The sequence below is a fragment of the Pogoniulus pusillus genome, chromosome 9, assembly GCF_015220805.1.
Source record: "Pogoniulus pusillus isolate bPogPus1 chromosome 9, bPogPus1.pri, whole genome shotgun sequence".
NCBI lineage: Eukaryota > Metazoa > Chordata > Aves > Piciformes > Lybiidae > Pogoniulus > Pogoniulus pusillus.
In genome coordinates, this window is record NC_087272.1 from 17923565 (window position 1) to 17945680 (window position 22116).

Sequence of the window (22116 nt, forward strand, 5' to 3'; positions counted from 1 at the left end):
AGGGAAATCGGGATGGCTTCGCTGCCGAGCCCGCCGGGAGCTGTAGTCCTGCCAGGGGCACGGGGCGGAATCGCCGTTTTCTCGCCGGCAGCCGAGTGCGCAGGCGCGGCGTCACCGGGGGCCGGCTTGGGGCGTGCGCAAGGCCGTCGCGGAGAACCGAGAGCGCCGAGGGGGGCCGCGGTCCGGGCTGGCGGCCATGATGTTCGTTCGCTGCCCGTCCTCCAGCCAAGGTAATGAGGCGGCTTGCTCCGGGGGGCGGCTGACCGTCCGGAGCGGACGGGCCCGGGGTGCTGCCGCTTGGCTGGGTGGGGCCATTAGCTGGCACAAGACGGAAAGAGAGCAAAGGTCGTGGCTGGGGCACGTCTGGGTGTCCGGGCGGCGGGGTGGCCCCTGGGCCGGCGGCGGAGGGGGGCTCTGGGGCTGGGTTCTGTGCCCCAGCGGCCTTTGTTTATCTGCCTGAAGGTATTCCTGGCCGGGAGTACAGAGCTGTGCCTGAATGCTAGACGGGTCTTACTAATGTATTTTATTTGTAACGTGGTGCCTAAAAACTCTAACTTTGGTGGCAGTGATGATCTAAAGGTTAAAATAAAGCAATTGAATGCATGTTTTTGCTGACGAAGTAGTTGTAGAGGCAACGCTGACAGAGCTGCAGACAACTTTTTGGAGGTGGCTTCTTTGGTGCTAGCATATCAGAAACGCCTTGCGAAGCCTCAGCACAGTGTGGTAAAGCCAGCTCAGTTTGCTCGTTGGGAAGATTCTGCTCGTTCAGGGTTCACACCTGCCTTTGTAATTATCAGACGTGTTCTGAGCTGAGTTTCACTTCTTTTGTATGTGTGTGCATGAAGCGGTATTTTAAAGCTATGCTGTGTAATTCATAGCTCTGTCTGTTCTGCTTAAATAAAAACATCTCGAATGTCACGTGTCGTGTTGTAATATATCCATATAGCTGTAGCTCTTATCGTGCTTCTGAAATACATTACTTGTTTTCACGTCTGGTTTCAGTTAAAGGGTAGATAAAAGTGTTGAGGTGGAATGGTGATAGCTTTTATGTTATGTTGGTTATGGACAAATTTGTCGTGAAGAAATAACATGGGAAATACTTAGTAGCTTGCATACGGAGACCAGTATCCCGTCCGTATGCAGTGTTTTAATGGAGGGTGTTTATGTTGGCTTTGACAGTTGCTATTCGCAGTAAAACTTTTCAGTCACAGGACATTGGTTATTTTACTTAGCGTTGTAGAAATTCTCTACTTTAAATATGGTGTTCTCTTTCAGCCCTGAAATTAGAGAAAGGAAATCCTTAAAGGAACGAAAGTATCTGTCAAGATGTTTTAGTTCACAGACTGCTTAACTATAAGTAGTTTTAGTGTTAACAGTACGAGTTGTCTGAGTAGAGAGCCTATCTTTATAGTTTCTTTTGGGAAAAGAAAATTAGAAGAATGTGACATGCAATAGCCCTTCTGAATATTTTGGTCTTGTTAAACTTCTGTTAAACTTCAGTATTTTCTATTTGCTTAAAAATCTCATTTGTTCTTGCAACAACTGACATCTGCAGTAAAGGTAAAGATTAACTGTATCTACTGTTCTTGGGTTTGGCTGAAGTATACTTGTTTAAGTCTGAACTTTTATTGTAGACCATGATGTTTACTTTAGATATACTCTAGTAGCCCAAAATGTGTGTCTCAATGTGTTGGGATGACAGAAGAGATTGACTTCTCTGTTATTATTTCTCTGCAGTTATTTGGTCACTTGGAAGTATGAAATATTTCAAAGTTCAAAACTAGGAACTTAAAAATGTGTTCCACCATATACACACATGTTATTCTGTTTCATCTGTCAGAAATGGCTGGCTGGTGTATTGAGGGGTATCATGTGAGGAATGCTTAGAGGGGAAACTCTTGGTTTTGTTTTTTTTTTCCTGTTGTAAAATTAAACAGCTCATCCCTAACTCGAAAGTTTATGGTCCCTTGTCTTCCTGGTAGCCTTTGGAGGTGAGAAGCTGTCATATTTGTTGTGACACTTGTGTCTGAAAATCGAAAAATACAGAAAAATATTGAATTAACAAATTTGTTTATTGTTTTTGCAGCACGTCAGTGCTTTCATGCTCTAAAGTTGATAAAGAGAGACTGCCTTCCATCGCTGCATATTACAAGATGTGCCTCTACTGCCTCTGTGCCTCGCATAACTACACATTATACAATTCATCCTCGAGACAAAGACAAACGATGGGAAGGTGAGCAAACAGTGCATTCTATGAAAGCTTATTTACTCCTCGGTTTTAAAGGCACAGGAATGTTCTGCTGGTTTTGGGTTTTTTTCCTTTTTACAGAAATTCTATACAGTACTAATGCTTCAAATTTTGTGGTTGCTCTCATAGTGAGTGTCTTTAGGGTTATAAAATGGGATCAGAGTAAATTTGAGCCTATTATTAATAGAAAACATATTTAAATTGCTGTTTGCTTTAATGACTATTTCAGCAAGATTTGAGTCAGGTGTGTATCCATGGGAGTTTTTCAAATGCTCTTACCGTGAGAGTTTGTGAGAAAATAAGATTGGTGTATGCCTCTAGATATTCCATGATGTATGTCCCTGGATATTCCACCATGGTACTTGATAAAATTCCAGAAAAGGTGTTAATTAGTGTAAAATAAAGTTACGTGTTCTGACTAAGGGTCTGCTTTTGCTTTTTTTGTCCCTTTATGTAATGTTTCACTGAGCATCTTTGGTACAGCTAGCCACTGGGCTCTGAAGTTTAATGTTTTAAGGTGACACTTTCTTTCAATGTAGAGAAAATATGTATCTGTTTTCTTGTTCTTCTAAGAACTTGAAAAAAGTCAGTTTTACATGGGAGTGCAGCTGTCCTTCTACACTCTTCCAATTGCTGTTGAAGATTTGGGCTCTTTTTAAGCATGGTGATACCCAGTAGCCAGTCTCATAGAGAAAGTTTAAAATAACTTTTTTGGCCTTTTTCTATTAAAGGGGTAAACATGGAAAGATTTGCAGAGGAAGCAGATGTTGTCATTGTTGGAGGAGGCCCTGCAGGTCTTTCTGCAGCTATTCGACTCAAACAGTTAGCTGCTGAGCATAGCAAAGAGATCCGTGTTTGTCTGGTGGAAAAAGCTTCTCAGATTGGTGCGCATACACTGTCTGGTGCTTGTCTTGAGCCAAGGTCCCTACAGGAGCTCTTTCCAGACTGGAAGGAGAAAGGGGTATGTATAAGCCTATAAACACTGAAATTAGTCTCTGATTTGCAGTGAACTCCATATCTGACTTGTTCTGCTAGAGCTTAGTAGGTTGGTGTCACTAACAGGTAGTGCTGTTTAAAAGTAATGTTGTTCTGCAAAACAAGTGAATTCCTTGGTTTTAGCTTGTTTCCTCTAGCTTGACAATTCTGAAGTTTTCTGTCTACACAGATGTGCTATGGCCTCTAGTCTTTTATATGGTAGTCTTACTGCTTATACACAGTATGTCTGGTTTGTCCTGAGGCACACTACACTTGATATGTTTGTGCAGAATCCAGCTTCTGGGCACAAGCAGCAAGGTAGGCTGATTCTTAGCAATGTTAGATCTGCTGGTTCCTTGTCACCTTGGGAACAGCATATAGCGCACTGATTTTTGTGCAGACAAAAGTGTAATGGAGGCCTAAGATGCTTTTAGGAGTGAGGATAGCAAGAAATGAGTGGCCGTCTCTGCCAAAGCACCCACCTGTTTGCAGCCAGCTGCCTGCTGTTACCTGCTATCTGCCACAGGTGTGCTGTTGGCTAGTTGTTTTGTCTTACTGGGATGAATGTGCAAGTTGAGCTGTCTCCTTCAGAAAGGTGTAGTATATTGAGACAGTTCAAGCCTTTGTGCAAACCATAGAAGTGACTTGTAAGGTCCTGTTCCACTTTTTAACACAGTAGTTACGTTGATTCTTGCCTGACATCTGCCTCCAAGTATCTTTCCTCTTGTGACAGCTCCTAAAAAGTGCTTTATTAAATCTTTACTTGCCTGACAGTTCAATTTTGTATTATTTGTTGTGGGTTTTTTTGGGATTCATTAGAAGAACGGAACTCTTGGTACTGATTCTACTTTCTTCATGTTGTAGGCTCCACTTCATACTCCTGTAACCGAGGACAAGTTTGGAATTTTAACAGAGAAATCTAGAATTCCGGTGCCAATTCTTCCAGGTAAAGTTTAGTGAGATATGGTAGAGAGTCATCTTTCTCTGTGCTTTTCAACTTTGCTGCAAATCAAACTATTTTAATTCAGTGTACTGCAGCAAGTAGAACATAATACCTTACAAGGATAGCATCTAAGTGCATGGTGGCTGTGATTAGGCATAATGTGACTGTTAAGAAATAGATATGACATGTGATGTATACAACATCTATCCTTTTGCTTAGCATTCAATGATTTGTGTGTGTCTCTCTCTTCTTTGCATAGGACTTCCAATGGTTAATCATGGAAATTACATAGTACGTCTGGGCCACTTTGTGAGTTGGCTAGGTGAACAAGCAGAGGCTTTGGGTGTTGAGTTGTATCCAGGCTATGCAGCAGCCGAGGTAATGATGACATCATTGCATGTATGAAAAGTGGTTTTGGAAATCTCTTCACTCCATTCCCAACTATTTGTGCATTCGCAGTGTTCCTTTTAACAGATATGTATTGTGAAGGCTGTTTTGGTGTCTAAATTCCCTGGTCCAGACCCAGAAAAGTAAAAGTGTATATTAATACAGATATAATCTTCAAGTTTGACCATTAAAGACCTAATGTTTAGAAGTTCTGCATTAGGACTTTTTATTAATGGATTAAATTGATCGTTAAAAGTGTTTGTTTAAATATTTCCAAAGGTTCTTTTTCATGAAGATGATAGCGTGAAAGGAATAGCAACTAATGATGTAGGCATTCAAAAGGATGGAGCACCTAAAGTAAGTAGTTATCTTCCCCATAACTCGGAGTCTGGTTATGGAAATTGTGATATATCTGTTTCTGCTGGTACTATTAGTAGTCTTCCTGCTGCTTAAGAGCTGGTCTTTCCTTTGTATACAGAGGGGATGAATTGCTACCTGCAAAAGTTCTGGTTTCAGAACACTGTAAACATCATCTGAGATGAAGAGAAAAAGCCTTTGCAGAAAGGAAGTAAGTTAGAGAGCGACTTGAAGGGACATTATGTAAAGGTGTTTTGGCATATGTGAAATCAGGAAACAAAGGGAAGAATTTCAGGATTTCCTATGGAAAAAAAAAAGTAGGAAAGCGAAATAGAAAGCTGCTATTCAGCTGGTAACCTACAGCCTGATTTGTTTTCTTTGGTATTTACAACTGCTGTCACGTTTGTTGACAGTCTGCCTCATTAAGGCAAGGTACAGCTGAATCTTTACGCCTTTTGCTGATTGGTCACATTTCTATATCCAGAAGGTGACTGCCTGCCCTAAGTGTTGGACTTTGATTTTTAGTGGGATCCAGAACCTGTGGTAATCTTGTTGCTTCCCTGTGCAGTACATAGGGAGAATTTTCTTCGATAAGGTTCCATACAAGCAAAAAGAGGTGCCTACATTCATGTAAGTGCGGGCTGTTTTCCCATTCGAGGCAAGAAATTGGAAGAAAAGACTCATTTCTGTTTTGAGAGAGTATAGCCAAGGGAGGAGGAGTGGTGTCAGGGAAAAGTGGTACATTCCCATCCCCCCTTCTCCTGTTGCCAGATTCCTCATCCACAACAGGCTAAGTTTAGACTGGACATTAGGAGAAAAAAAAATCACTGGAAGAGTAGTCAGACATTAAAACAGGCTGCTCAGGTAGGTGGTGGAGTCACCAACCCTGGATGTGTTTAAAGGTTGTTTAGGTGTGGTGCTTGAGGATATGGTTTGGGGATAAGGTTTATAGAGTAGAGTTAGTGGTTGGACATGATGATGTCAAGGATGTTTTCCAACCTGAATGACTCTATTGTTTGGTTTTTTCCCCCCAGCATAATGTTGTCTGTCTCCTGTAGGGGACAGACATGCTCTTTTCAGACATGCATTTTCTCCAGTAGGAGACTTAAATTTATGTATACATTTTGCTGCTGTAAGAATGATTTCTTAGGAGCTTGGTTTGGTTTTAAAATGGGAATGAACTGTGGCTTCTTTTTTCCAAGCATCCTCAGAACCTAGGATTCTTTTCTGTTCATTTTGGAAGAATGTCCATTAACTTACCTGATGTTAATCAGTGTGCCACTACTGCAGATTTTTGAGTATTTAAATATTTTTGCTGTGAGCTAGGTCTGCTGATAACACCTCCAGTGCATAGAGTTCAGACAAATAAACATAGTTTGTATAACCTTCAGAGGAAGAATATAGACACATGGGAGATAAAGTAGATTGTAGTTACTGAATAGAGTTTCACATTGCTATCAGCACCAATGAGGTAAAAAAAGTAAAATTACATAGCAAAATGTACATTGACTTTTGTGCAGATGCTGGAGAATGGTGATAACTGTGAAAATGTTACAAATTAATGGATTTCTGGTATTTCCCTTATGGCATTATAAAACAATTTTACCTAAATCTGCTTTAAATTGGACAGTGTGCATCTGCAAACTTTAGATCAAATAGTAAGTCCCTGGAGTTCGCTTAGTTTGTTGCAAGGTTAATTCATGTTCAGGGTGACAATGAGAAATTCGAAGGATGCACACAAGAGGGCAGAATCTCGTAATTTCTGTTTAAAGGTAATTACTGATTCGAGGAAACATTTTCATTTGCTAGCCTTTTTCAGGGATTTCCAATCAGCTAAGTTTTAAGCAGAATGTACCTGACAGGCAATTCAAAACCAAAGCAATAAGCATCTCATGCACCTATGTTAGGTGGGTTTATTTGACGCTGCCAGATATAGTAATCCAAAACTGTTCTCATCTTTTTCAATATGAAATTTTCTGTTTGAAGTCAAGTTGCTGCTTCTTGAAATGTTTGGGTGTTGTTTGCCTGCAAGACTATTATATTTAGAATCTTGAATCCTTCCATTGCAAATACAATCTGGTTTGCTCACATATGGAGGTGACATGCTCATACACTTATATGCCAGTTTCCCTTATCTTAATCTCTGTGTCATTGTTGGAATTTCTAATGAGAATATTTTTTGAATTTTACTTAACATTAGCTTAATTTTCCTACGTGTTTTAGTGTAAAATAGATGTAATATTGTGTTAGCTTTTTTCTGAGGTAGTGGATGTGGTGGTTTGGGTGTTCCCTGCCCCCCCCCACTTTAGAAGGTACCCAGACTAGTCTCAGCCAGCTCTGGGAATATAAATGAAGCTATTTATTTACAGCTAGCACAATATACAAGCAGATACTTACAGTTATATACAGAAATATACAAGGTAAAAAGGTAATACAGAAACACAACTCCCCTCCCGGAAACCTGAGTCCCCAGGAGGGGCTCTCGACCACCCCTGCACCTTCTCCCTGCCCCTCTCAACCTTACCCCAGTCCTACAGAAGAATAGAGGTTCAGCCAAGATGTTAAGAAGCAAAGGTGAGTGGAAGGTGAGGTTAGGGAGATGCAGCTCAGTCAGCAGCCAGAACGAGAGTGAAAACAAAATGGCGAGAGTGTTATCTAATGTTTACATTCTTCTTCAGCAAGACTCTGAGGAAAGCAGACATCACCATTGTTTTCCTTTCACAGCCTATAATCTACTTTTTCTCACCAAAACATTCTAGCCTGCTTCAGACTAGCACAGTGGGTTCTTTTAAGGACAGGAGAGGTTTTTGTGATCTGGTGTTTCTGTAATGTGACTTCATGAACAAAAACTCAAGTGTGAAGTTGTAGGTTAAGATTCTTTGTTCTGATAGGATTCCTTTGCTCCATTTGAGCAGATGTAATATCAGTGCCCTCCAATCTGGAAAAGACTCTTCCAATGACAAATGGCAAACCGTTGCAGAGCTGCTTTGCAGAATCTCCTGACAAGATTTACCAGGGGTCCATCACAGATAAGTGAAAAAGATAACCACATTAGAGACGTAACCTACAATAGTTAGTAGGTTCTGGGCAGTGCCACAAAGTAATGTATCACTTATTGCTCTCCAGTTTCTTGATGTGACTTTTGTGTAGCACAGATCTATCTTCTGATGAAGTGTTCTACTTTTTCAGGCTACCTTTGAGAGAGGTTTGGAACTCCATGCTAAAGTTACAGTCTTCGCTGAAGGTTGTCACGGACATCTAGCCAAACAGATGTACAAAAAATACAATTTAAGGGAGAAATGTCAACCCCAGAGCTATGGCATTGGACTGAAAGAGGTATTGCCTGCATAATTTTAACAATTAAGGAAAATACCATGAAGCTATGAGGTGGTTTCTGTTTGCTTTCAAGCTAATGTATGGCATTAAATTTTGGATTACGCTTTCAAGTCTCAGAATCTTTGCTCTTGTGAAGCTGATCAGAGATAATGCTTTCTGGAGGATGACAACTGTTTAGTTTCAGCTGCTGCTTCTTTTCTCTGTATTACAACAAAGGTATTAATGAATACACTTTGTTAGTGCCTGAATTTGAGTTCAAAATATATTTGAAGTCTGTGTTCAGTAATTTTCTGAAGTGAGAGAGGGATTCACGCTGCCTACTTCTTTTCCAAGGTGTTTTAGTACCCAGGGAAGGGAGGAAAGGCTTTCTCTGGATTTCTGTATATTTATGGGAGTTTGCACATGTGCACTGTTCCTGATGCTGAGTCACTCTGAAACACTTTGTAGATGAGCTGCCTTTTTTTCTCCAAAAAAGTCCCTTCATTTGGCTTTCAAAATTGGAATAGGACTCAGATTCCCTTTTAAAAAGTAGATCTTACTCAGGAAATATCACTCGTGAAAAGGAGTTCTATTATTTGGAATACATTCATTGTTTGACTGTAACATACTCTTTTATTTACTACTTTATAACTGGAAGCATATGCTTAAATATTTATAAAATAGTTTACACTTCTGTAGAGAATAACCACTCTGTAATTGTATGACTTAGTCTTAACAACAACTTGGGTATTAGAAATTCTAATCAAAATAGCATTTTGCTGTAGAGATCAGACTTTAGCAAACAGTGGTCCAATAGAAATGGATCTGAAATAATTGGTGCTGATGAGCTGATACTGTGTGCACTTCAGATTTATTTTTACTTCGGACTAGCTCTGATGTAGTCCTGTGTGCCCCTTTGTGACTAGAATGCTTTAAGTGGGCCTCTGGAGCCTGCCTTACGTTTTAGGTTCATGTGAATGGAATCCATATCACTCCTTCATATATACCAAAGCACAGGAAGTTGGGAGAATTGGCAGTTACACTCAAAAATGTGCTTTTTAGTCTAAATGGGAATATTAGTGTAAATCAGCCCCATGTTTGAGCTGACAAAATGGTGTTCAGCTGCCCTTTGTCACTGGAGTGCAGCTTGCATAAGTCCATGGTGAACAGACATGTGAAATAAGTAGACAGTTGACTCTGTGTTGGAAACAGGAAGATGCTTTTGAGAGTCCACCGCGGGTCAGATGAGCACTGGAGATGTGTAGGAGTGAGCAGAGAGAGGGCAACCTGTTTGACAAGATCAACTCAGGCATACAGTTAAGCCTGAGGTTGAAAAACTTGTGATGGAATTGCAGTGATTCACATGCAAAAATGACATCTTTAAAGACAAGACTCAACATGGCATTGCATTCCTTAGCAGCAGTATCTAGTGAAGTCACAAATGTAAAGAATCTTGTGACTGAATGAAAGCTTGGGGTATAGTACTAGAGCCTCAGTCATATTTTCTGATGCACAACATTTCAAGAAAGAGAACTAGTGGGAAATTCTTAAATGGTGATTAAAAAAAATATATACTTAGAAGAAAATACCAGGTAGTATGAATTTGTGCATTGGCCATAGCAGTAAATTGATAATTCTTCAGTGTTTCATTGTGTACTACTTCTATTACTGAAATGCCATTACTTTGCAATGTCAAGTAATTCTTTGTTCATCTTCATTTCAGATGTGGACTATTGATGAAAAGAAATGGAAACCAGGAAGAGTGGAACATACTGTAGGCTGGCCTTTAGACAGACACACATATGGAGGATCCTTTCTTTATCACTTAAATGAGGGTGAACCTTTAGTTGCTCTTGGATTTGTGGTAAGTGAAGTGTGGGTTTTTTCATGCTTGTCTGTGTTTTTTTCCATTTTCCTGCATTTTCTCTGTGTTTATATGGATATAAAAACACAAGAATAGCAACAGACTTAATTTTATGCATTCTCAATCTTAAGAACAGTTATGCCCATATTTATTAGGGATGGATAATAAAATATTAATCTGTCAGTAATCCAGTGTATTTTATTAAATTCTTAACATTTTCTACCTTTCTGGTTTCTTTTTCTCAAACCAAACAAATCTTGATAAGGCCAGAAACAGATGATTAATCAAAACCAAGCTTGCAAATTTTTTGCAAGTTAGAAAACTTACAAAGTGTACTTTAGACAATTCCATTTTCTCCTTCCTGCATTAACCTTAGGTGCCTCTCCCCTTAATGAGAGAAGCATGTAAGGTGGAAGCACTCTGCAGTTCCACATCCAGCATCTCCTCTTCAATTTCTGAGCTTATCAGTTTGTTCTTGTATTCTTTCCACCCTGTTTGCCTTGCCTTCTTTATCAACTGTCTTTTTGAATTGGTCAAACAATTTATTTCCTCTATCAGAAGTATCAAGATCACTAGAGAATACAGTCTTGTGTCATTCTGTCATCCAGTGATGCAGGATGTTTTTCTAGCATCTACTATCCTAAATGAAGCATGCACTATTTATCCTGTGCATGTGCTTTACATACAGATGTTGTAAGAGTCAGGCACAGGATCTGGACTTTGAGCAGCATGGGACTGAGGTGACATTTTGGTCTCCTAAATTTCAGAATGGTCTCAGTCTGGGTGGGTGAGTGTGAACACACATTTTTGTCTAACTGTTTGTAAGAAACATTGTAAAAACACGTTAGCTTTTCTCAGACACACATACTTGTCCTGTACACGTTCCAATACTAGAATTGGTAAGCACAGACAATTGTAACATGCAGATTATTTGCTTTTAGTAGGCTAGAGAGCTTTGATTCTTACATTAAATGGCAGTCAGTAATGCTTATATCTCCAGTTAAGATAGGAGAAAATCAAGTTTCGTGTCAACACAGAAGCATTTTTTTGTCTTTGAACTCAACACTCGTGACAGTCTTAGCTGCTTTTTTTGTTAGGATTATCTTGCACTTAATTTTGAAAGTGCTCATCTAGCAAGGAAAGTAGGTGCAAGCAGAGCTTTAAAAGTAGTGAGCTGTCAGAGGAATCAAGTTATTGTTTGTTGCTAACGTGTGATCTAGTTTGTTATTCATCTCAAAACTTACAGGAACTAGAAATAATCTCTTTTGAGAGAGAATTTGGCAGCAGTCCTTTTAAGAATATATTAGAGATGGAAATGCAGAGTGTATATTTGGGCAAATTCTCAAATGCATAAGATAAAAATCTTGCATGTCCAATTTAAAGAGTTTCCTGCCTTTGATTTTTGCTTTCATCACTGATCCCTTATGCTCTGTTACAGTAGTTCACCTAACTGGAAATAACTGACTCAGCTCAAGAATCTGAGCTCAAGGACCTAACTATCTAGAAATAATTGTTTAGGTCTCTTCAGCTTTTTTAGGGCTGAGAGGTTTTGCAAGTTTTCCCACTTATTCTGCCTCTTAAAACCTGCTTAATTCAATTTGACTATTTCATTTAAAAGATAGAGGGTGGTTGCACTATGATTGAATCTTTTCCATGCTTAGGTTTTAGGCAGGACAGATTTGCTTCTGCTATGCTGTTAATAGAATGTATTTTTGGCAGTAATTACTTAAATGAGAAAGATGCTGAGGTTGATTTAGTATAAAATAAATATAAATAGTTGATGTGATATCTGATTGTGTTCTTTTCAAGTTGTTGTTGAAATTCTATGCTTTATTTTCATTAATGTTGCACTTCTCTTTTTTTAAGGTTGGTTTAGATTATCAAAATCCGTATTTGAATCCATTTAGGGAGTTTCAGAGGTGGAAGCACCATCCCACTGTACAGCCTACTTTGGAGGGTGGAACAAGGATTGCCTATGGTGCCAGAGCATTAAATGAAGGTGGTTTACAGGTAACTCTTTATGAAGAAACTACTTTGAGTTCTCTATAGCACGGTTTCAGTGCTGCAGATTTGGGCTGCATGCTGTTGAGTAACATCTGAACTGTAATAAAGCTGAGTGTAACCAAGAGTTGTCTTGCAAATCTCAGCATCCAGTATCCAGCTAGACTTAAGCTTCTTCTATGAGTAAAACTCTTATGACCTGGTCACTTTCTAACTGAAACATGAAATTGAGTTTATATTACAATCCAGTGAGTTCAGCAGCAAAGCAGCTACAGAAAATTATTTGGCCATAACAACCCCAAGCAGTGCTACAGGCAGAGTGGCTGGAGAGCAGCCAGGAAGAAGGGGACTTTGGGGGGCACTGGTGGATAGTAGGCTGAACATGAGCCAGCAGAATGGCCAGGAGAGCCAGTGGCATCCTGGCCTGCATCAGGAACAGTGTGGCCAGTAGGACAAGGGAGGTTATTCTTCCCCTGTACTCAGCACTGGTCAGGCCACACCTTGAGTACTGTGTCCAGTTCTGAGCCCCTCAATTCAAGAGAGATGTTGAGATACTGGAAGGTGTCCAAAGAAGGGTGACAAAGCTGGTCAGTAGGCCTGGAACTCAAGCCCTGTGAGAGGCTGTGTGGTGGTTTGGCTGTTACCCGCCCTCCCCACACTTGGTGAATCACCCAGAGTAGACTCAGCCAGCTCTGGAAATTGAATGAAGCTTATATTTACAGCTTAGCACAACATACAAGCAGATATTTACAGTATATACAGTTATATACAGAAATATACAAGGTAAAAGGAAATAGAGAAACACAACTCCCCTCCCAGAAACCTGAGTCTCCAGGAGGGGCTCCCAACCACCCTTCCCCCTTTTTCTTCCCCTCTTCCTTGTGCCCCAAGGAAGAATGGAGGGTCGGCCAGGGGGGTTAGGAAGCAAGTGGGTTAATCAGAGAGATGGAAGGTGAGGTTAGAGAGATAAGCAGCCCACAGCCTGGACAGAGGTGTTCAAAAGACTGGATGAGGCACTTAGTGCCATGGTCTAGTTGATTGGACAGGGCTGGGTGCTAGGTTGGACTGGATAACCTTGGCAGTCTCTTCCAACCCTGCCGATTCTGTGATTTGTTGTGCTTGGAGCCATGGGTGAAAGAGAGAGAGAGAAATGCTACTCATCTGTTGTTTTTGTGAGATAGTGTATTTTCCAAATTACTTATTTATTCTAGCAGAGGAAACTTCTTTCTAATGCTTCACACTAAAGCCTGTGATGGTGCTGAAATTATGTAGCTTGGCAGGTAACAGCGACCCTTATCTCCTTGGGCACAGATACCTTTGGCATGTTTCATGCTCTGCTTTCTTAGGAGATGGAATACCTTGTTCGATTAGTTCACTTACGGAGTCTAAGAAGTGAAACCTCAGAAATCTATTCATCATTACTTACAGTCAGTTGAAAGGACTGAAAACCCATGCAGGAGAAGTATCTTAGAGCTAAACAGCTGAAGTCCTTATCACCTGTTGGCTTTTTGTGAGAATCTTGAAACACAACATACAGCAGTGTCCCAGATTCCCAGATCCATTTTCTAGATACTGCTTTGAGTTTGGAGCTTGAAACTTAGTCTGAGTGTTCATGATAGCCTGTGTGGGGCCATTCCACTCTGCCCTCCAATTACATAGTCTTTCCTTCTTGAATCTCTTCTTCAGTATAAATGTGGCTTCCTGTAGCTTTTGCAATAGCTAGAATTGTTGCAGCACCGTAACTTGTCACAGCTATGTGGACTTTTGGGATTTGACATCACGGTGCATGCCTAGAAACAAAGAATGTGGGTTCATGAAGCAGCTTCTTGATTACAGATGGTGCATTGCCAGTCTGTGAGTTGATTGATTGTTTTCCACTCAAGTGGTAATATATCTTAATGTGTTGTAAACGAGCTGTATTACCAGCTTTTTTGAGAAACCATTGTTGGTCTCTTATTAACACAGATAAAATACAAAATGCCAGAATGTTTTCGTTTAGACTTCTTGTGCAGGAGAGACTTCTCTTTCTACCCTGTGCTCTGGTTTCTCTATCACAGATAGTCATTGTTGAATTTCTGGCTTTGAAGAAGCTGCCAGATTGTGACTTGAGCTGGATACTCCTTATTCTGCTTGTAACATATGGCTAAAATAACACGGTATTTTTCAAGCCACTTACAGATAGTGTTTGTGCTAAGTTACACAAACAGTAGGATTGTGCATCACTGCCTAATTGCTGGACTTAAAACATATCACTTTACACTTAAAGGCACGTTTTGTTCTGTAGGGTAGTGTTTTTATTTCCTGTAGATAGAGTTGTCTAGTTCACAGTGAAGTCATACTTTTACTTTTTAAAATGCATGCTTTCAGAAGAAAAAAAGCTGTATTGATGATTCACACAGGAAGATTTTTAAGATTAGCTCTTCTTTTGCATGTGTTGCTTTGATTAATAGCTGTAGCAGTCTGACTCATTTGCAACACTGCAATCTAGGAATATTTTCTTATGTAAGTTGTTCTCTATCTCCAGTTTTCATTTTGGTGACAGTATTGCATCAAATAGATATATAAAACTGCCATCAAGATAAGCTTTTGTCTGTTGTAGATTATCTTACAACCATGTTCTTTAGTCTTTACCGTGCAGCACTGCTAAGCTGGTGTGGGAGACAGAGTTCACTCTTCTGTTTCAAATTTTGTAGCTTTTTGGGATATGTGGAAGGAGGGGACATAATTTAAGAGACTGCATCTATAAAGCTGCTATTTCTTCTGTGTACCAAAACAAAGTGTACCAGAAATCTTAATACTACCTCTGGTTGGTATCCCATTTTATGGAAAACTTTGAAAAGATGTAATAGTTTCAGTTTACCCACAAAAGATGTTGCTGTTGTTGAGCAATGTGTATTAGGAACATTAGGGTAAAAAAAAACTTCTATGTATGACCTGTACAAGTGTCAAACATGGGAACAAGCTGCCCAGAGAGACTGTGGTGTCCTCCTCTCTAGAGGTTTTTAAGATCTGGATGTTTTTCTGTGAGACCTGCCCTAGGTAATCCTGCTTTGGCAGGAAGACTGGGCTTGATCTCCAGAGGTGACTTCCAACCTCCACCATTCTATGATTAGACTCACTTAATAGATTTTTCAACCCCAAGTTGAGCTAAAAGGAGAATGTGGGATTTTCTTTCCACTGGTAGGGAGGTCTGCAGGAAGCATTTATCTCCCCTTCTTCCCTCCTCCAAACCAGTGTTGTTTTGTCTTTGCTGTCAAGATGGTGGTGGCTGCTCCAAGTGGTCAGTGTTGAAAGGACTCTCCCTCTCTTGCGGCAGGGAAGGCTTGTGCCATTCTGGCATCACGTTCTTTCAAATGACTGAAAACAGACACCAGCTGCACAGTACCAGTAACAGGAAATGCTAACAAAGCTGCAGCATGTGTAACCTTTTGTTCTAAGACGAATTTCTTTTATACTTTGACAGTACACTTGTTACTGTGTTGTATTCAGTGAAACAGTGCTTGGAGAAGAAATGTATTTGATCACATTTTTTATGTAATTGAAGAGTCAGTCAGTGCAGCAGCATTGCATCCTAATAGATAATAAAGGAGTAACTGTTTTCAGCCAAAGGTCTTGTGAAAAGAGAGAACATCCTATGTACTCAATTCCTTTTAAACACTTATGTGGCTGAACTTCAGACATGAAAGTCATTGAAGTGTGTTAAATATTGGAGCTGTGTTTTCATCCTTGAATTACCTTTCGTACGAATCAAATCACTAAACAAGTAATCCAGGATATGCTGCCTAGTACAACTTCTTTTGAGTGGCTACTATAGGAATCTTGTAGTGTAACCAGCCCTGGGTGAATAGTAAATAGGTAACAATTGAAAAAGAAGAAATATGCGTTTCAGATTATCTTGAATTCAAAGGGATACTTTTTTCCAGGAAACTACTTGTTTGGGGTAAATTTAAGATGTTAAAGATGCCTGAAACAAATCAACTTTTAATTTAAAACAGGATGCTAGATTCACACATCTTGCTCAATGCTAAAGACTTAGAGGAAGGCTAGGTTCACAACTGGAATTCAGCAATTTTCAGACCTAGGATTTTATTACAACTTTACTTGAAGTGCTGCAATCAATTTGTGTTTTTAAGCTGTTCTCTAAAATCCTGATTTCACTGGATGAGAGTGCGAATAGCTGTCTTGAAAGATGAGGCATTCCTTAGTTAATTGAGGTACATAATACAGTATATTAATACTTTAGACCTGATGTTTGCAGCTCATCTGGCTTTTTAGGCTTGTGAAATGGCCATGCCTGGTGACATTTTGCTGCTTACAGAATGGGAGTAAAACAGTGGTTTTGTGACAAAAAAGGTGTTGTTGGCAGCTGAAAAACTCTTTATGTCTGTGGGATGAGAGATGAGCTGGGCACTGTGCAGTTTCAAAGATTTGTGGAAGATAGATTTAGTAATAGACTGTGAGATGAGTCCAAGACCTCTCAGGAGTTTGGGATTCAGATGCCAAGTACTTCCATTGAAGCTTGAGTGGCAGCAGCCCTGTGAGTATGGACACCCTGGGCTGGCTGAAATACCAGTAGTAGTTTATGGTCAGCCACCTAAACCCCTCTCCTTTAATCAGCTGGAGATGCCTACAGCTTAAGGTGTGGAAAACAGGAATATAAATGTTGGGGTTTTGGTGGGTTTTTTTTAAGAATTCATTTCAACTTAAACAGTATTGGTGATGTGTGCACAGTCTTGCTGCAGATATAGTCATGATTTTATACTCGGCACAGTACAATGTCTGTGTTCTTATTTGCTTACTGTGCCAAAATTCCTTCAGTAACTCTGTATATTTACATCATATATATGCATGCCTGGAATTGCCATAGTTTAATTTCCACAATGTTACTTTCACCTTACAAAAGAACAAACAAACCTATCGGCTTTCTTTGTTCTCTCTTCAGTCAATACCTAAACTCACCTTCCCAGGTGGATTATTAATTGGTTGCAGTCCTGGACTCATGAATGTTCCTAAGATCAAAGGGACACATACAGCAATGAAAAGTGGCATCTTGGCTGCAGAAGCCATCTTTAAACAATTAACTAATGAGAATCTCCAATCAAAGACAATAGGTAAGATGGCTGTACTTAGATTTTTAGTTACCTTGTGTTCAACTAGAACCACCAACAGCATGGCAGTAGCTACATGTGTCTGAAGGAATTAGTTGGAAATGCAACTAAATCCTGAAATGAGTGTGGTGGTTAAAGGAGGTATGGGTTGTTTACTTACTGGTTACACTGGCCATTTGTTTATTTCTTAGGAAATTACTGACGTTTTGCTTAATTACTCTTAAGTATTAATCCTATTGCTAGAACAAAAATGTGTCTCTGACAAGCATCTGAGAAGTAAGCTTTCGCTTTCTGTAGAAGTACCCAAGAAGGTCAAGTACTTCATTCTACAAATAGGTTAAAAATGGTGCTTTATGATTCAAAAAGTGTTGCTGAAGACTGCAGAATCAGAGGAAAAAAATAAAGGAACAGATTAAATATAAGCAAAACAGGATGAATTTTTTAAAGTTTGCTCTTCAGTGTTACATGTTAAGATACTTTTTACCTTCCATTCTCTTATTCTGTCTTTTATTTTGTAGTCTTCTCATTTGGAGACTGAGTGTATATCCTTTTATATGTAATGCAGTCACCTGCTCCTGGCCACATTGTGGCTATTTACACCTTAGTTGTTTCCTTAAATCTGTTAACAAAGACTGCAGACAGAAGCCAATTACAATTTCGGTCATTATGGAGATTGATGCTGTAGCCAGATGCCATGTGATTGTCATTTTAGAACTACTTTCTCTGGAGTAGTGAGCTCTCATTCAGCTGAAACACACAATACAGATTGCCACAGAGGGTATGTGAAACAATTAGAACTTCACTATTTTAACAGGTTAAAATGCTTGAAACCCATCTGAAAGAACTAAGACTGAGTAGTGTGCCACTCTTGTTTGATGAGTGACAGGTTTGATATGCTGTTTTCATTTTTTGTCAGCACACTTTGTGCAAAGAAAATGACCTTTTTCTGAGGGCATTAGGTAAGACAAACAATATGGACTGAACCATGTTTTTCTCATATAGACAAGACTTAAAACTTGTTATTTAGAACATATATTCCTATATGGTAGTAATGAGAATGGTGAAAGGCAGGCTCTCCAAAGTATTTCATTTGAAGAAATGTATTTCTTTCCTAGGATAATCTCTTGGCTGCAGTAGATGTGTCAAGGGTCAAGTGTGCAGAGTCTAATATTTGGAAAGAATACAATCAATGTTTTAAAATTAGTCAAATACCTCTCATTAACTTGCTGACTGCCAAGGAAAAATAAATAAGGTTCTCTGGGACTGGTGTCAGCCACTGGACCATAGTCACCTACTGAAATTAGTGTCTGATTGCATAACTTGTAAGGGCTTTTGAATCTGACAGCATTAATATTACAAACCTGGGTCTTTGATCACAGGTAAACTCTCCTTATATTCTAGGAGTGAGTAATTGTTTTCCTGTAGAGAAGCCAATACAGCCACCTGGCAGGTTATATTTTGCTGAAGTCTGAGGCAATTCAGTGATGCTTATGGGCTTTTAATAAGGACTGCAAAGGCGCACAGTAGGTATTTGCTGGTAACTGCCAACAAAATGGATCTCTTCAAGAGGCTGACATGAGTATATTCTTTACTTACTATTCAGAAATTCTCATTCTGCTGCCTTTGTTGCTAACAATTGCCTTTCTTCAGCAATTATTTTTTATTTCAAGGATAGTCTTTATGTACTGTAGGTACCTAACAGTAATGTACTGCCTTAGGACTTGATGTGCAAGAGTATGAAGAGAACCTGAAAAATTCCTGGGTGTGGAAAGAGCTGTATGCAGTTAGAAACATCCGGCCTTCCTGCCATAGTGTACTTGGAGTGTATGGAGGAATGATTTACACAGGCATATTTTATTGGCTGCTGAGAGGAATGGAACCATGGACATTAAAACATCCAGGTAACTTCACTATCTCCTGAAAGATGATACTAAATCTATATGTTAGTCTTTTCTGTTCTTATTTGAAGCTACAGCACAGCTGCTCAAGTGCTGAGACCTTACAGTTTAGAAAATAAGTCAATGGTAATGCATTGCAGCAGAGTTTGTCATGCTGTTTAGCAATAATGTAACCTAAGGTATTTAAACACTATTTTACTTAGCATAGTTTTTTATCTCATGAAAAACACTGCCTTTTATGGAACACTTCATTCTGATGACAAAGGAAGTTAAAACAGATTGTTCTTAACTGCAAATTACAGTGATTCCATACTGAAACTTTCTTATTGAAAATATATTTAGGACCAGATTTTGCTCAGCTCAAGCCAGCCAAAGATTGCACACCTATTGAATACCCAAAGCCTGATGGGAAAATCAGTTTTGATCTCCTGTCGTCTGTGGCATTAAGCGGTACAAACCATGAACATGACCAGCCCGCTCATTTAACTCTCAAAGACGACAGCATCCCTGTCAGCAGGAATCTGGCTGTATTCGATGGACCAGAACAAAGATTTTGTCCAGCAGGTAAGTAATGAAAATGTCTGAGCCATTTTTGTGAGATGAAAGACGAAGTACTTCAGGAAGAGTTTGCCTGGTTTTCTCCTCAGTTCAAGTGTTCTATCCAAACCCTCTTCCTAGAAGGGAGTTCAGATACAGTTCTTCAAATACACTGTCAACAGCACTTGCATGATGAAATAAATTAGTACATACAGAACAAGGCAGTTCAGTTGTACTGCTAATACACTTCCCTCATTATGTTTGCTGGTAAATTATGCCAGGGGAAACTGTTCAGTGAAGTGACAGCTCTCTTTTGCTCTTTGCAGGAGTTTATGAATATATTCCTCTGGAAACAGGAGAAGGATCAAAACTGCAGATAAATGCTCAGAACTGTGTCCACTGCAAAACATGTGATATCAAAGACCCAAGTCAGAACATTAATTGGGTGGTGCCTGAAGGTGGAGGAGGACCAGCTTATAATGGGATGTAACTGACAGAAAATCTATTCAGTGACTTGTGATCACCAACAAATAAGACGGAATATTTTATGCTGCTGTGTAATTAAAGTATAGCACTGACCTGAATGTTAAAAAAGTGCCATTCTAAATTTTAGGCATGACTGTTGCATTAAAGGGTAAGTTGGTGCCTTCTGGTTAAACCCTAGCCTTATTTAAATAGGACTTTACATGTCATGTGGCAGCCAGAAGATAATTCTTCTCAGGACTAATACAGAACTTTGGATCTTTATTACTGAGGTCCAGCGGTAACAGGAGTCTTACCCAGAATCATGGCCATGGTGGAAGAATTTAGTACCTATCCTTCAAAAAAAAAACCAATTTTCTTGCTTTCAGTGATACACTGTATGAATCCAACAATGCAGTAGGGAAAACACATTTGTCTCAAAAATTGTCAGTGCTTTTAAGTGTTACACCTTTTCTATCCAATTTACAGTTGTTTCTTTCCCGAGGATAATACTAGGGAGCCCATCTGCAGCAGAACCTGTAAGTGTTTTTTAAAAAGGTGCATTTGCACATAGGTTATGGCTAGCAGCATTTTTATACTTTACAAGAAATCAGGTCTGCTCTAATGAAGTCTACTAGGAACTGCCTGAACTGTCTTGGTGTGAAAACCAGCTTCTCATGAAGCACCAACTATTAAGCTGCAAACCCACCACTGTTACTGATAGACGTATCAGAAACACCTGAATTACAAAACAGCTTTAGGGAAAAAAAAGAAAACCTCATCACCTCTGAAGAGTTGGTCTTTATTATTAGACTTCAGAGTTGTAAACACCAAGAACTGCAGTACAGGGCGAGTGAGAGAAGCTGTTCCATTTATCCTTTTGCATGAGTTAGTGCATAGATTCAGAAGTTTAGGGAAAAAAAAATCAAGCAAACATTTTAGCATAAGCTGCCTTCTCTTTCTCCTTCTCGGCTTTTATCTTCTGCTTGATTTTCAGTGTTTCTGTCTGGATAGCTGCTCAAAAAGAAAATCCAAAATACAGTTACAGCAATCTCTTTACATAAAGCCTCACATTATCTCAAGACCAGGTTCCACTCCTGCAACGTAGCTGTGCTATTTCATTCAGTAGAACCACATGGGTCAGATAGTAGCAGCAAATGTCCCTTACTTTGTTTCACCTGGTAAGATAATCAGGTAGAGTGCGGAGCAAGCCTAGTCTTGGTTCTAACACTGAGCTGCAAATCTTAGTAAAGTTAGTAAGAACACTGTGAGACAAGGAAATGGTTCAGGAGGCATGCTGTTGACTTAGAAAAGCAGGCTTCCCAGCAGAACAGAAGCATCACTGCTGTATAAAAACAGATTTTCAACCTCAGTGGACTCTATGCTCATACATCAGTGTTTCAGCTGTGAGTTCAGCCATTTAGGCATTCTATTGATAAAATTTCCTTCTAAATATTACCCTGGTTAGTTTGTTACATTCTTAAAGCATTTATGAAAAAACAGCTTTAATTTACCTTTATCTTCAGGGGCTATTTCATGAGCCTTTTTAAGATCAGCCTGAAATAAAAGAGAAGTATAAATTAATATTCTGGTTGAATATTTAGTTTTAAGAAAAAATGAAAAAGTGGGTACTGTAATCATTACCAATGCCTGATCGAATTCTTTCATTCCCTGCCATCCTTGAGCCCGTCTGTAGAGAGCTTTAGTACTTGCTGGGTCTATTTTAAGAGCCTGTAAATTTAATAAAATTGTCACATTAACATTTCATGTATTTCACAGTCTACTATCACTGCAAACAGCACAGTTCACACCAGCAGACAATCTCCCCACTTGGCTGGAAGCTAAGCTGTCAAAACATTAACTGTGTAAAAAGAAATGTTATAATGTAGCATACTGAACAGCTAGCTAACCAGTTTACCTCTACACCAGGAGTGGTCTTTGAAGTACAAGTATACAAGACAGTGAAACGGAACCTGTTTTGTGTGACTATGTATGTACACGGCTGTTAAGTCAAAGCTATT

General features: G+C 39.5%; 2 protein-coding genes across 5 annotated transcripts in view; one reads left to right on the plus strand and one right to left on the minus strand.

Annotated features, from left to right (window-relative positions):
* Positions 1-22116, plus strand: part of ETFDH (electron transfer flavoprotein dehydrogenase) — a 23430-nt gene continuing 1314 nt past the window's right edge. The window contains exons 1-13 of one of the 2 annotated variants that reach the window (XR_010303380.1): positions 1-230; positions 2087-2233; positions 2980-3209; positions 4088-4169; positions 4426-4544; positions 4833-4910; positions 8100-8246; positions 9949-10089; positions 11956-12099; positions 17033-17201; positions 18917-19099; positions 19439-19660; positions 19960-20267. Coding sequence is in view for 1 of the 2 variants with exons in the window: in XM_064148722.1 (XP_064004792.1) it covers positions 197-230; positions 2087-2233; positions 2980-3209; positions 4088-4169; positions 4426-4544; positions 4833-4910; positions 8100-8246; positions 9949-10089; positions 11956-12099; positions 17033-17201; positions 18917-19099; positions 19439-19660; positions 19960-20123 (1860 nt within the window). In the remaining variant the exon portion in view is untranslated. Of the gene's footprint in view, positions 231-2086; positions 2234-2979; positions 3210-4087; positions 4170-4425; positions 4545-4832; positions 4911-8099; positions 8247-9948; positions 10090-11955; positions 12100-17032; positions 17202-18916; positions 19100-19438; positions 19661-19959; positions 21861-22116 lie in introns of those variants that run through there. The other variant, XM_064148722.1, reaches the window with a different exon arrangement.
* Positions 20877-22116, minus strand: part of PPID (peptidylprolyl isomerase D) — a 13436-nt gene continuing 12196 nt past the window's right edge. The window contains exons 8-10 of one of the 3 annotated variants that reach the window (XM_064148726.1): positions 21740-21826; positions 21610-21652; positions 20877-21109 (exon numbers count right to left, since the gene is read on the minus strand). In XM_064148726.1, the coding sequence (XP_064004796.1) occupies positions 21021-21109; positions 21610-21652; positions 21740-21826 (219 nt within the window). In that variant the 3' untranslated portion in view covers positions 20877-21020. Of the gene's footprint in view, positions 21110-21559; positions 21827-22116 lie in introns of those variants that run through there. The other 2 variants (XM_064148724.1, XM_064148725.1) reach the window with 2 other exon arrangements.